Genomic DNA, 15,512 nt, shown 5'->3' on the forward strand with positions numbered 1-15,512 from the left:
TTTATAGATTATATAACATTTGATTCTAAATATGTCTCATATATATATATTTATTGCTAGTGATACTTTGACCTTTTTTTAATAGAGAAGGATCTTTGACCCTTCCTAATACTTTTAATTTAGATTACATTCTAATTGATCCATCATTACATTATAACTTGTTGTCAATTTCTTAAATGACCTACACTTTATCTTGTGTGGTATTTTTTTGACTTAAGTATTGTATGTTTAAGGACATTCAAATCAAATAGACAATTGGTTATGCTATTAACAAGAGAAGTTGTATTACCTAGACTTAGTGTAATTTTTTTTTTAACAAGTTATGTCAATATTTAATAGTGGATTGATCTAAAAGGAAGTAGAAGACATCTAAAATCTAGTTGTGGAATTGAAGTCCAGAGCATGCTTTTAGTTATCTTAAAAAACATTTATGAGTTTATTTGTAAAAATTAATGTTTTTAGTTTTTGATGTAATGTTTGTGAACTAACAAAAGCTATCATGCTTTGTTTCTATTAAGTTTTACTAAGAGCCCACATCCATTTATGCTTTGTTTCTTTTAACTTTTGGGTCCATCCAAAGTCCTATTTTGAATGAATCATGTTAATTTGTTATCTTTATTGAGAACTGTACAAGATAATCGGAAAGAGCTTGATGAAATTTAAAAGTGAAGTGAGCTTGTTATTTCAAAAAAATTATAGATGGTTGAATCTTTTAGTACAATGCACAAGTTCAAGTTCTTTAAAGTGATAATATAAGAGAACATCTTAGTTTTGAACTTCATATAAACTATTCATCAACTACTTTTTTCAATACACCTTTGTAGAGTGAGGTTGCTAAGTTTAAAAATCAACACTTATTTAGTGTTATTCATGCTTTAATGATAAAAACACATGTGCCACTATCTTATTATAGAGAAGTACTTACCTCTATAACATATTTTATCGATTATGTATCCTCTAGTTCTATTAACTTTGGGACACCATTTAAGGCTCTCACCATTGAAATTTATGCCTCAACACTCTTAAATATGCCACCCTATATTTTTTTTTTGTGTTGTATTTTCACACCTGCAAAAGCACAATCACAACAAGTTGACTCCGCAAGGATTGCAATGTGTTTTCCTTTGGCGTGCCAATCATCAAAAGGAACACTGATTTCATCATCCTCCAGCTTGATAAATGTTTATCATAATAAATGTATTTTTTTTCTCTAAGCCTAAAATTCAAGGAGAGTATAAGAAGGAAATTCAAACTCTAGATTATGATTTTTTAAATATAAATTTGAATTCCAGTATTGATGATTCACAAGCTAGACCACACAATAAAAAATAAGATGAATAGGATTTGAGTTGTATAATTTTGGATCAAAATGGTGGTGAACACTCAAAAGCTAAAGATTAACTTTGAAAAATGCTCTCTTTAAGTTAGAATTCCTCGTAATTGATATGACAAACGAATTGATTGTTACGGATTTTCCTAACTTAGTGTCTGAGTCAATAAAAAAATTATCACACTGTCACACTAGAGATATTCCTAAGTCCATATATAAACCCAAATTTTCTAGTAAAGCAAAATATACTAAGAGTCATTTTGTATTTAAAAATATTAATATTTGTAAATCAATTATCTACTATATCCATTTCTAATAGTGTGTAGTAAGTTTTAGCTAACTCTAGATGGAAAATAGCTACTAGCAAAAAGATCAAATTCTTGTAAAAAATAGAAAGTAAAACTCGTTAATCCTCCATTAGAAAAAAACTAGTTAGATGTCGATGGATTTACATGATAAAGTTTGTCATAACCCAATTTTTGACCCTTATTTAATTTTATGATAAAAAGAAAAAAATGATGAAAAAACAAATATATAATAATGATGAAAAAAATAAAAATAAAAATGAAATAAATGAAGAATGAATTAAAATTTGGGTTAAGGGCAATATGATTGGAAGCTTAAAGATTTAATTAAATTTTTGACTTGTTTAATTAATGAAATCGAGGGTTTAATTGGAGAATTGATAAGTTTTGAGACTTAATTAAGTTTGAAATTAATTTAATTAATCCAATCGAGGGTTTAATTGGAGAATTGATAAGTTTTGAAACTTAATTAAGCTTGAAATTAATTTAATTCATCCAATCGAGGGTTTAATTGGAGAATTGATAAGTTTTGAAACTTAATTAAACTTGAAATTAATTTAATTCATCCAATCAAGGGTTTAATTGGAGAATTGATAAGTTTTGAGACTTAATTAAGCTTGGAAATAATTTAATTAATCCAATCAGGGGCTTAATTAGAGAATTGATAAGTTTTAGACTTAATTGGACTTTGGATTTAATTAAATTAATGAAATCAGGGACTTAATTGAAGAAATAGCAAAGTTTGGGGTTAATTGGGGGTCCAAATTGCGAAATTAAAATCCAAGGACTCCATTGAAAAAGGCGCGCAAATGCAGGGGGCCAATTACAGTTTAAACCAGGGGTTTAATTACAAGACTTTCAAAACTGCATGAATCAAAACGAAAAATGGCCGAACGACGTCGTTTTGAAGACGCTGTTCATCTTCTTCTCCTTTAAGCCAGTGACCGTTTTCTACAGTAAAGGAGGCCGAACGTTGCAGCAGTAATCGTCGTCCGTTAGCTTCAGTTATGGGCGCCTTAATGGTGGTCGACCCTCAGCCTACCGCCCGTTACCACCCGCCAAACTCTATATAAACGGAGGAGCACCGAAAAAAGGGAGGTTGGTTAAGGAGAGAACGGAAAAAAACCAAGTGAGCAGAAAAAAAGGAAACTCAGAAAAACAGAAAAAAGACAGCACACGGAGCAAAAACCCGAGAGAGAGCACGAGCCAAACAAAGACTACACAGAGAGGGGTATTGCTTTTACCATTGCTTTCGTCCCTATAGACAACAAAAAAACCAGAAAACAAGCAGGGGGGAAAAGAGGAAGAGAAACTGGGGAGAGAAGGGAGAGTTAAAGAAAAACAAAACAGAGGAGAGAAGGCAGTGGCAGTGTTGGTGGGATAGCCCTTCTACACTGTCATCGTCTACTGCAATTGTGAGCAACAGGAACCAGAGCGTTTCTTTCTTTCTTTGAGAACAGAGGCAGAGAGGAGGACAGGGAAATAAGAAACCCACAGACAAAAGCACCAGCATCACAATCGGCTTTTTCTTCTCCGACGCCGGCTTCCAAAACCAGAGGAAGAAGCTTAAAAAACGAAGAGAGGAACAGCACGCCATCGCCTTCAGTCTGCTCCCAGGCAAGTGTCTCCAGCTTTGTAAAATAATTCATCAACACTGTGCATTAGAGACTTAATTAAGTGGTGATTGTAGCAAGCGTGCGTGAATCACGCACGCTTGCGGGTGAAATTTGCCCGGTCACTGGCTTGGGCCAGTGACCGGGCCGGGTTGGCTGGGTCCAGCCCAGCCCATGTGGGCTGAGTTGGACCCAGCCCAAAAAAATAAAAAAAATAAAAAATAAAAAACAGAAAAGTAAAAAAAAAAGTAGAAAAAATAAAAAATGTATATGCATAAATAAAAATAATAAAAATTTATTGGTTTATTCACTGACGCTAGAGTCAGGAATAAAAATACCAGTTTAAATTTATATTATTTTTATTCATTATATTTTATTTTATTTAGCTAGAAAAATAAAAAAATATGTGCATGTGTAAAAAATAATTTTTTTTTATATGAATATTCACTTACGCCAGAGTCAGAAATATTATAAGCAAATTATCATAGCATAAACTAATAAACATTTAGCAATTTAAGACAAAACCAGCAATGCAGTCTGCCTCAGGCAGAACATTTAAGGGGTGATAATATCTTCCCTTTTACGTAACCAATCCCGAGCCATAGAATCTCTGATGACCAGTTAGGGTTCCTAGTGACCGTAATACTAGGTGGCGACTCCTTAAACGAGATATTTTCCTCTAAAAGAACCAGATGCCAGGAATTTGTTCTTTCCTTGTAAATATTTTTTTTTGGCCGCCGCGATGTCGGGTGCGACAAAGTTGAAGGTGGATGACATAATTGAATGCTTTAAAGCAAGACTGATGCCGAAAGGTTATACTCAAACCTATATAATTGATTACACAAAGACATTTGCACTTGTAGTCAAAATCAACACAGTTCAAGTCTTATTGTCTTTAACTACAATTACAACAAGTCAATATGAAGAAGACTTTTTATGTATAACAAATTATTTAAATAAGTCTATATGGATGTCCTATTAGGGTGCTTGATATGTGAAGGATATAGTCATAAGGTGTGCAAGTTGAAGAAATATTTTTATGGATTTAAGAAATCTTCTAGATCATGATTCAAAAAATTCATAAAATTTATGATAGCTTTTGGTTACCATTAAAGCAATTTAGAACACATATTGTCCCTGAAGAAACATTAGGGTAAGATTAATGTATTTATTATATGTATAGATGATATGGTGGTTATATGAAATAATCTTGAAGAAAGACAGAACCTATAAGATTACTTGGTCAAGGAATTTGAAATGAAAAACCCAGGTCATTTGAAATATTTTCTTGGAATCAAAATGTCTCAATCTTATAATGCAATCTTTCTATATTAGAGAAAAAATACATTAGATATTTTACAAGAGATTAATATGTCAGCATGTTAACTAGTTGATACACTAGTAAAAGAAGGTCTAAATCTATATGTTGAGTTCAATAGGGATGAGCAAAAAAATCAAAAAACCGATTAAACCGAGAAAACTGGAAAAAAAACCGAACCGTGAAAAAAAACAGATTAAAATTTTGAAAAAGCCGACCAGTTCGGTTCGGTTTCGGTTTTATAAGCCTGAAACCGAAAAAACCAAACCGAACCTAAACCGAAAAAAACTGGAAAAAAAACCGAGCCAAACCGAAAATCGAGCCAAACCGGTTTGAACTGGTTTTTTCCTAAAATAACCAAACCGAACCAAAACCGGTCGGTTTGAACTGGTTCGATTCGGTTTCGGTTTTTTTTTAAAACCAGTTTTGGTTACTTTTTTTGATAAAAACCGAACCGAACTGAAAATGATCACCCCTAGAGTCCAATAAGGTATCAACTAATAAAGAAAGATACCAAAGACTTATAAGGAGATTGATGTAGTTAATAAACATGAGATCAAATTTGGCTTATGCATTGCATACTATTTATTAATTTATACATTATTTGAGAGAAAAACATATGGATGCACTTATGCATTTGAGATATATGAAGCTGCATCTGGAAAGGAAATTCTTGTTACTATAAATATAGATTGTCGAAGCATAGCTATATATATTGATGTTGACTAGACCGAAACAGTAGATGATATACAATATACTTTTGGTTATTTTACCTTTATCGACAATAATTTTGTTACAATAACAAGAAAGAAACAAGATGTTTTTGCTCACATGTAAAAGTTGAATTAATAGATATGGCTATTGGATTTTGTGAAGTGTTGTGGTTAAGATTTTTATTGTAGGATTTAGGTTATACATTAAGGTAACCAATTCTAATTATACTTGATAATAAAGCAACATATATTATTGCTCATAATTTAGTTTAACATGATTGTAAAAAACATGTAGGGGTAGATATATTTTTCATTAAAGAGATATTGGATAAAAAAATTATAGAGTTGCCTAAAAATAGATCTAAAGATCAATTGACCGGCATTCTCGCCAAAAAAGTTTCAAATATAGTGTTTTATAGTTTTTAAACAAGTTAGACATGCATGATATCTATATACTAACTTGAGGGGATACATTAAAAATTAATGAAGATTTTATAGGGATTCTAAAGTTAGAACTTAATATTTAGTTTCTAGATTAAGAGCAAATTTCATGATAATTATTTTTTTTATTTTCTGTATAATTAGTTTTCTAAGTTAGCTTATATATTATAATTTTCACTTTCTCAATAAGAAAATCAGAAGAATATTTTCTCATATGTGTAAACAATTCCTACCACTATTATTCAACTTGGCTCGGTTTGGCGGGTCCTAGGATCCAGCCGATCCCCTAACTTGGACTGGGTCTCAACATAAAGACAATACGAAGTTGATTTGGTCATCATGGTAGGTCAACCCTCAACCCAGTTAAAATCATTTGACTTTGTTTTTCTATTTTTTTTTAAAATAATGTCGTTTTGATCTTTTTAATTTTTTTTATTAATCCGAGTCAATTCAAGTTAATCTTCCTGACTAGTGACTTGAACCTTCCATCAAGTTAACCTTGAGTTAAGTTTAATAGCTATAGTTTTTTTTTAGCACAATTATTTCATGCTTTAGTTTCTTTGTTTCCTTAATTTCTACCCAATTTAATATTTTGGGCATTCTCTCATATCTTGTTAAACATATATAGCAATCATCAATTGTTATCATTTGAAGTTTAATGCTTGTAATGTTTCTGTTTTTTAGGCATCCATTTGTCATAAATCAATATTGATAAACCGTATGTTAAATTTATTTTTATAAATCATGAAATTCTACAAAATAACATAAACAGTTGCAAGAATATTTTTTTATAAACTGTCATTATGAAACCCTACAGATATGAATCTTAATTTATAAACAGCTGGCCTCAGAAAAAGGAGGAGACTTAATCTTGGTTGCCTTATAAACTGGTTTGAGGATACTGACAGAACAGCTTTTTCTTTGCTGAATTCTCATTAGTCTATTTAATCGAACAACATGCCCTCTTGAGGCATTCATTTGGATACTGACAACCCATATTTTTTCTTGGCTGAATTTTCTTCATGTACTGCAACAAGAACCTGGGATTGTTTGAGATGACTTTAACTCAGAGTCGGCACCGACGTGAATGAGACTAGAGAATGCTTGCCAATGGTTAATGTTATTTGACATATCTACCTCTTGACTTGTGGTTCAAACAAGGGACAGAAGTTGAAATTCACGAGTCAATTGGGTGTTGCTTTCATCTGGCTTCAGATCAATTAGCACGGCGGTCTTCTAATTGGCTGTTTACTTTTCTTCTTTCCTTTTTTTTCCTTATCGTCGTCCACTCCCTTCTTCTTGCGGAGGAATTCATATTCTATATACTTGAAGTTATCATGTCATTTTTATTGGAAGCTAGTGAAACGTTGAGGCATGAAATGAAATATTTAAGATATTTTATTATAAATAAAAAATCTCATAAATAAAAATTAATTAATAAAATGGAAAAAAACCAAGTGTCCTTGCAGATCTAGAGGATCTCACCATGCATAAAATACAATGTTTAATGTGTAAATTGGATTAGCAACGATGAGAAGTGCTGCTTGAAGTACCTTTAACTACGTACAATGACCAATATTATTAACCATTGTTCATTTGCCGTATAACAAAATAAAATACAAGCTGGGATACTTAAAAAGCATGCATGGCGCCGGATGACAGTAAAATAACTAATAGAAACTTCACTCCTTACATAGAAAACATAATACTAATAGAATACTAGTAATAACCAGACAGAGAGTAAAATATCTATGAACTCTTCATGCGGAGTCAAGATATGGTTTGTGGTCAAGCTATGGTTTGAGAAGGGTGTCTCTAGCCTTTTTCAGCTTGTGAAGAGAGTCCCTCATGGTAATTCGCTGACCAGGAGATTCGACAGTGCAGGATAGCCCGACGCCAAGGATAGCAATCAAGCATTCATGCTGTTTTTCAGGGCTCTCGAATTGAGCGCCATGGTGAAAATCTTTGATTGATAAGAGTAGCTCAGGGTCCACTACTTCTTCTATGTTGGCAGGGAAAGCTGACTTCACCCACTTGATTAGGCTTAAATCTCGAGAAAAGATTTCATGTGTTGGGCTCTTCCCGGTGAACAGCTCTAGCAGCACAACTCCATAGCTGTATACATCTCCCGAAGTTGTTGCTTTCAATCCTAAACCATATTCTGCGATGAAGACGTCCATGCATTTCAAATGCAATTAAATATAAATTAATGCATTTAATTTCAGATACAAGTAGGGAGTTGAACTAAAACCAAGGCTATGGCCATAAAATGCAGGGTTTTTCAAATAACAGTAAAAATAAAACACTTAATGGTCATGAAAACCTCTCTGAATAGTGGTGGTGATCCGGACTCTCCCTTTTCCTCTCAGTGACATAGATACAAATTAAGACATGCAAGCACACTCAAATAAATGGTAAACACATAAGCGATCTCCAGACACAAGCAAAAAGAAAGGCGCATGAAAGCACACACGAGTGTTCAAATAACAATTTGAGATTCCAAGATCAAGTTAAATTGCTAACCTGGAGGAATGTATCCTACAGAGCCCCTGAGGCCACCTGTGCAACTTATTGACTGTTTATCAGCTCCTCTCTCTGCTAGCAATTTAGCCAAACCAAAGTCTCCCACCTTTGCAGTCATGTCTTTGTCAACAAGCACATTACTTGGTTTCAAATCACAGTGAACTACTGGAACTTCACAGTCATGGTGCAGGTAATCCACAGCACAAGCAACATCGATTGCCACATTTAACCTCTCCAAAATATTCAACAAGCCTCCATCTAATCGCCTTCTACTTCCCTTAATCCATTCTTCCAAGCTCCCATTATGCATGTACTCATAAACCAAAGCCACAAATTGTAAACCCCTATTATCCATACTTGAGCATGAGGTGATGAGTTTAATGAGATTCCGATGCCTTACATTCTTCAAAGCCTCGCACTCAGCCAAAAAACTTTTCCAGGATCCATACTTCTCGCTGTCAAGCACCTTAACTGCCACAACAGTCGCATCCCTAAGTTCACCTTTGTAAACTGACCCAAAACTGCCCTTCCCTATCAGATTTCCAGCGTCAAAACTCCCAGTTGCCTCACGAAGTTCTCCATAAGAGATTGTGGGATGCTGCAGCTTAATTGAGTCTGACCTCGGCATAATTTCTCCTTTTCTTTTTCTTACGCACAGAAAAACTGCTATCACTGAGCATACTGCAACCGCGGCTATACCGGCAATGACAATATAAATTGCAGTGGATATTCTTTGACGATGTTGATTGTTCCAACAAGATAAATCCAAGCAAAGTTTCGAATTCCCTTCCACATGAATTCTAGAAAGATTTCTAAAGGCTCCTTCCTTGGGAAGAAGTCCTTCAAGGTTGTTGAATGAAAGGTTCAACAAGAGAAGGGCCTGCAAGTTTTCAAGAGTTTGGGGTATTGTGCCTGATATTTGGTTCGAAGAGAGGTCAAGGATTTCCAAACCCTTCACATCTCCTAGAGTAGCCGGAATGGAACCAGAGAACATATTGTTGCCCATGAATAACTCCTCCAAACTCTTACAGCTTCCAATTGTATCTGGGATGCTTCCAGACAAATAATTGTGAGAAAAATCAACAGCTGCAACATTTTCGAGCCTCCGGATCTCTTGAGGCAAAGGACCTGTCAGCTGGTTACTGGACAGGTTCAGAGTTGCACTCAAACTGGAGAGATTGAAAATTTCTTTTGGTATGCTTCCGTTGAACCTGTTGCTGGATAGGTCCATGGACTGCAATTGCTGGAAATTAACAAAAGTTGTGGGCAGTCTTCCAACCAACTCGTTGGCAGATAGATTAATTTTAATGAGTTTTTGGAGGTTTCCAAGAGAGTCCGGAATTCTGCCCGATATCTTATTTGCAGCCAAATGCAACTCCTGCAGATCTGTAAGCTCGCCAATTTCTGGTGGAATTTCACCAGAAACATGATTATAGTTTATATTTAGCAAAGCCAAGCTGCTAAGATGTCTGATTGAGGCAGGTATACTTCCATATATTTGATTCCTTCCCAAGTATAAATTTCGAAGAGATCTCGAGAGATTTCCAATGGATTCTGGAATAAGACCCTCCAGAAGATTGCCATCGATGGCAAGAAATTTCAGATAGCTACTGTTTGTGAAAGAAGAGAGAAAATCGAGACCCTCATCACCAGAACTTTTTATCTGATTGCCGCCAATATTGTACAATGTCAATTTGGGAAGATTTCTAAGTCGTGGTGGCACTGATCCACTGAAAAGATTGTCTGCCATACGGATGCTCTGCATGTTTGTAAGATTATGCAAAGACCATGGAATTGAACCATTAAATTTGTTTATGCAAAAATTGAAGCTTAAAAGATTTGGGAGTCTATCTCCAACATCTATTGGAATTTGACCTCGCAGTTGGTTTGAAGCAACAGCGAGGAAAACCAAAGAAGAAATGTTGTACAGGGATAGAGGAACATCGCCGGTGAGATTATTGATACTAAGGTCAAGATGTTTTAAGTTCTCAAGACGACCCAAATCGGCAGGGATCATTCCACCAAGATTATTGGTGACTAAATCTAGGGTGAGGAGAGAGGAAATGTTTGCAATGACGGGTGGAATCATACCCCAGAGCTCGTTTCCACCCAGCTTGAGGATTTCAAGGCTTTTCAGGTTGCTGAGTTCCTCTGGAATTGCTCCTGAGATCTCATTTTGCATCAAGTCCAGGATCTGGAGATTTAAGCAATTGGTTATGTTCGAAGGAATTGGGCCATTGATAGTGTTAAAGCTCATATTAAGGACCTTCAAACGGAAAAGAGCACCAATTTGATCAGGAATAACTCCTGTAAATTGGTTCTCCTGTAGATGAAGAGAGCGAAGAAAGGATAGGTTTCCAATATGTGGGCTAATGGAACCTGTTAATCTAAGGCCAGACAAATCAAGGCCAATGACTCTTTGATGCACCTGGCTACAGTCAACACGAGTCCAGTTACAGGGGCTGGAGTTGTCGTTCCACGAGGAAAGAGTATTTGAAGGATCAACGACTACCTGAGATTTAAAAGAAAGTAGAGCTTCCTTGTCAGTGAAGAGGCCCGGCACAGCAGCATCCAATACTTGAAGTGCATTTTGGGATGATAATATAAGAACTAAAACAGCAACACAACGAAAAAGCAATTTTGAAGCCATAACTTCCTGGTTTTTGAGGGCACTAAAAAGGAAGAAAACCATCTAAAAAAATGAAACTTGGACTACCACGTAGAATATTGTTGTTTGTTATGTGCTTCTGGGCAACCCACATTTGGTCCTATTTGTACTACACGATGGCTCTCTCCAGGCATTCAATTCGATAGCGACAACACTGGATTTTATTTGAAATTCCGTTTGTTTGCGTGGTTGCTTCTGTGTTTGAAGCAACCACAGCAACAATTGATTCATAAAATTAAAAACGTAATTTATTTTTGATGCACCCACTGTATTTTGTGTTTAAAACACGGGTAATATCAAAGCAGTTCTCGACTACTTTTCTTCTTCATATTATTCATTAAAGTGAATAATATGTTTTTTTTAAAAAAACCAGTGCAGTGAATTAAATTCACTCGAACTGTTCACGTTCACATGAACAATAATTTTTTTTTTAAACTAGTTTAGAGTGATTAAATTTACTCATACTGTAATCTCAATTTTATTCCTGATAATATTTTATCTAATTTTATTGCACGCTCAAAAAATAATAGAAACTGTAGTTCTTGTCGGATGAATTTTATAAGTAATGGAATTGTAGATAGTTTAATGGAACAATAAAAAATATTTTATATAAAGTATTATTTATTTCATGATGTAGTAGTAGTAGTTAAATCTACAATATTTAAATTTAAAACCATTAATATATATATATATATATATATATATATATATATATATATATATATTATAACCTCAATTTAAGAAGCATTCTTAACCAAACACATTAAACTATTTTTTGTTCAACCTCAATTTTAACCAAACATATATAAATATCAAACCAACCTCAACTAAAAGTATTTTTTATAAAATAATTTTTTTCAAACTACAACCACAAAAGTTATCCCTACAATCGTAGGGCTCTATTTTGTGATGAACTTTATGTTTATTTGTTTTTGTGTTGTTAAAATATTTTAAAAAAATTTTGATTTTTTTTTATTTTTTATTTTAAATTAATAATTTTTTTTGTTATTTTTAAATTATTTTAATACGTTGATGCCAAAAATAATTTTTTTTTAAAAAATATTTTTTTAATATATTTTCAAATAAAAAACACTTTAAAAATAATCAATACACTTTCAAACACCTTCATAATCTTGTCAGAACTAAGATATCCCAGTCTCTCCATTGCTAGGATTTAGCAGTCTATTGGTAGCCTTCTAGCACTACTGGCCAAATTGAGTTAAAGCGATCCTCGATTGATTTCGGGTTTTTTTTTTTGTTGTGAATAAGGGAGTCGCCACCTAGTATTATGGTCACTAGGAAACCTAACTGGTCTTTCAGAGATTCTAAGGTAAGGGACTGGTTGCGTAAAGGGAAGGTATTAGCACCCCTAGTACGCCCTACCTAAGGTAAGCTGCTTGGTGTTTGGTTTGCTTTATAATTGCTATAGTATTGGTGTTTTCTAATCCCATCAGTTTTTCTAGGTTTGATTCAAACTAAATTTATTAAGATAGAAATTCAAGAAGGTTCCATGTGCTTTAAAAACTCATTTTCCCCTTAGTATTTCAAGAGTTTGCGACTTGTAAATCGCAAGGACGAGGGACAAAAATTTAGAAATCTAGGGTGTTTTAAAAGCCTATTTTTTTTGTCTTAGTGTTTTATAATCTCACGGCTTGTAAACCGTGGAGTAAAAAATTGAAATGTCTTCGATTATAATCAAGGCTTCTTTCAAGGATGTGTGCGGATTTATTACTCCTAAAAATTATTTTGGATATTTACCACTCCGGGTTTCTTTATCCAAATATTAACAGTGAATAATAACAAATTATTCCCAATAATATTTTGGATATTCGTCCTTTAAGAATTTCTTTATCCAAACATGAGCGGTGAATAATAGATGAATTCCCCCAAAATAAGATTTTTATATTTTTTGGAATATTGGCCAATGTTAATCTTTAGAAAACAGAGACTACAAGCTTGTATATTACTGTAATCATATAGAGAGCAGATAGAGAGAAGTGAAGAGACTAAATGAATTCCTTTTGTTTATTCAACTTGACCTCAGTCACACGAGATAATTGTTTATATAGTTGTAGTTAACAAAACTAACAACCTTCAACTAACAAACTAACTGCCTGCTATATTATGATTATGACAAGTGTCACAATCTAAAGTAATATACTCTAACATCCCCCCTCAAGATCAGACTTGGAGAAACCAAGCATGAGATTGCAACAATGGGTGCGGAATAGAGGAGCACTCAACCCCTTGGTAAGAATATCAGCAAACTGTTCTTGAGAGGATACAAACTGCACTGAGAGCTGGTTGCGTGAAACCCTTTCACGAACAAAATGCACATCCACTTCGATGTGCTTAGTCTTTTGATGCTGAACAGGATTGAAAGATAAGGCAATGGCTGACATATTGTCACAAAAAAGAACAGGCACACCAGGTAGTGAAATTCGTAGAAATGCTAATAACTGTTTTATCCAATCCAATTCAGCAGAGGTGAATGATAAAGCACGATACTCAGCTTCAGTCGAAGATCGAGAAACAGTTTGTTGCTTCTTAGAGGACCATGAAATCAGATTGTTGCCCAAGAAGACCACCAAACCAGTTGTAGACCGCCTGTCATTAGGGTCCCCTGCCCAATCAGCATCACTAAAGGCTTTTAACTGTAAATCACCTCTAGTATAGGATAGACCAAGCTGCATAGTGCCTTTAAGGTATCGCAGTATACGTTTAATAGCAGTAAAGTGAGACACCATGGGATTCTGCATAAACTGACATACTTGATGCACAGAAAAAGCAATGTCAGGCCTTGTGAAAGTTAAGTACTGCAGAGCCCCGACAATGCTTCTAAACAACGTAGGATTTGAGTAAGGTTCCCCATCCTCTTTGAGTAGCCGATGGTAAGGGAGACATGGAGTATCACAGGGTTTAGCTGCAACCATTTCAGATTTAGTCAACAGATCCTCAACATATTTAGTCTGTGATAGAAACAACCCGGTGGCAGTTCGAGTAATCTGGATCCCTAAGAAATAGTGGAGGAATCCCAAATCCTTGACATCAAATTCAGTAGTAAGAGCACTAATAACTTGTTGAATTGCACTAGACGCACTCCCAGTGATAATAATATCATCACATAGAGAAGAAGTATCACAATCACAGGACCAACATGTTTGACAAACAAAGAGGAATCGGAGTAGGTGGTTTCAAACCCCACAGAAGAAAGAAACTGAGTAAACCGATCATTCCAAGCCTTGGGCGCTTGTTTAAGTCCATAGAGTGACTTATGCAACTTGCACACGAGATGAGGATGATTGGAATCTTCAAAACCAGGAAGCTGAGACATATAAACCTCCTCTTGGAGAATGCCATGCAAAAAAGCATTTTTGACATCTAATTGTCGCAGAGACCAATTGAAATGTGCAGCAAGAGCAAGAACTAACCTGACAGTTGTAGGTTTCACAACAGGACTAAATGTCTCCCCATAGTCCAATCCAGGTTCTTGACTGAAACCTTTAGCAACCAACCTTGCTTTATGTCTAGCAATAGAGCCATCGGAGTGTCTCTTGACCTTAAAAATCCATTTACAGCCCACCAGATTCCTGTTTGCTGGCAATGAAACTAGACTCCAAGTGCTTTGAGCATGTAAAGCATTCACTTCTTCTTTCATGGCTTGTAACCACACTGGAATTTTTACAGCAGACTTGTAACTAGATGGTTCAACCAAGGACAAATCAGCACCTCTCAAGTCCTGAATACTAGCTGAAAAGGCCTTCTTCCTAAGAATCCCACTCTTGCTTCTAGTCTGCATTGGATGTAAATTGAGGGGAGGAATAGACAAGACCACTTGCAAATTATCAGGAATAAAACCATGAGATTCTGAACCAGAAGTAACGCTGATATCAGGTGCCACAGGAAACAGAGGAGAGGCGTGGAGTGGAGCAGCAATGGACTGGGAATGAGCAGAGACGACAGAAGGGACAGGTGTATGGGTATATGGAGGAGGAGATGGAGAAGCTGGGATGGTTGGGACAATTACATTTTCTGGAGTTACTATAGGCACAGGACAAGTGGAAGGCTGGCAAGGTGATGGTGATGTTAGTGTGTTTGAATGTGTAGACAATAAATCTGGATATGGAAACTGTTGTTCATCAAATATAACATGCCTAGAGATAAACAATCTCATTGTATGTACATGATAACACAAATAGCCTTTATATTTTGTGGCATATCCAAGAAACACACATTTTGTAGTTTTAGCCTGCAATTTGGTGCTATTATAAGGTTTGAGGAGAGGAAAACAAGCACATCCAAAAATTCGTAGATGATTAAGACTTGGAGATGAGCCGAATAACATCTCAAAAGGGGAGCTATGATGAAGAACAACAGTAGGCATACGATTGATTAAATATGTGGCTGTTTGACAAGCATAGGACCAAAACTGAGATGGTAATTTGGCTGTTTGTAACAAGGTGATAGTGGTTTCAATGATATGTCTATGTTTCCTCTCAGCTATCCCATTTTGTTCAGGAGTATATGGACATGAGAGGTGATGAGAAATGCCCCTATCAAGGAGAAAATTCTTCAATCTAGTGCTGGTATATTCTCCCCCC

General features: G+C 35.1%; 1 protein-coding gene across 1 annotated transcript; it reads right to left on the reverse strand.

Annotated features, from left to right (window-relative positions):
* Positions 1-7,280: 7,280 nt before the first annotated feature.
* Positions 7,281-10,994, reverse strand: LOC7476326 (putative receptor-like protein kinase At3g47110). Its single transcript, XM_002305021.4, has 2 exons — positions 8,244-10,994; positions 7,281-7,881 (listed from the first exon to the last, which is right to left on the reverse strand). The coding sequence occupies exons 1-2, from the start codon at positions 10,933-10,935 to the stop codon at positions 7,514-7,516; spliced, it is 3,060 nt and encodes a 1,019-aa protein (XP_002305057.4). The 5' UTR covers positions 10,936-10,994; the 3' UTR covers positions 7,281-7,513.
* Between the last annotated feature and the right edge of the window lie 4,518 nt (positions 10,995-15,512).

The sequence above is a fragment of the Populus trichocarpa genome, chromosome 4 (assembly GCF_000002775.5).
Source record: "Populus trichocarpa isolate Nisqually-1 chromosome 4, P.trichocarpa_v4.1, whole genome shotgun sequence".
NCBI lineage: Eukaryota > Viridiplantae > Streptophyta > Magnoliopsida > Malpighiales > Salicaceae > Populus > Populus trichocarpa.

What these genes read in the sequence shown, in the direction of transcription:
- LOC7476326 (XM_002305021.4), bottom strand. Translation starts at nt 10,935, where the DNA reads ATGGTTTTCTTCCTTTTTAGTGCCCTCAAAAACCAGGAAGTTATGGCT. An exon ending in TGTAGGATACATTCCTCCAG is followed by an intron (nt 7,882 to 8,243) that starts GTTAGCAATTTA and finishes TCTTCATCGCAG; the next exon opens with AATATGGTTTAGGATTGAAA.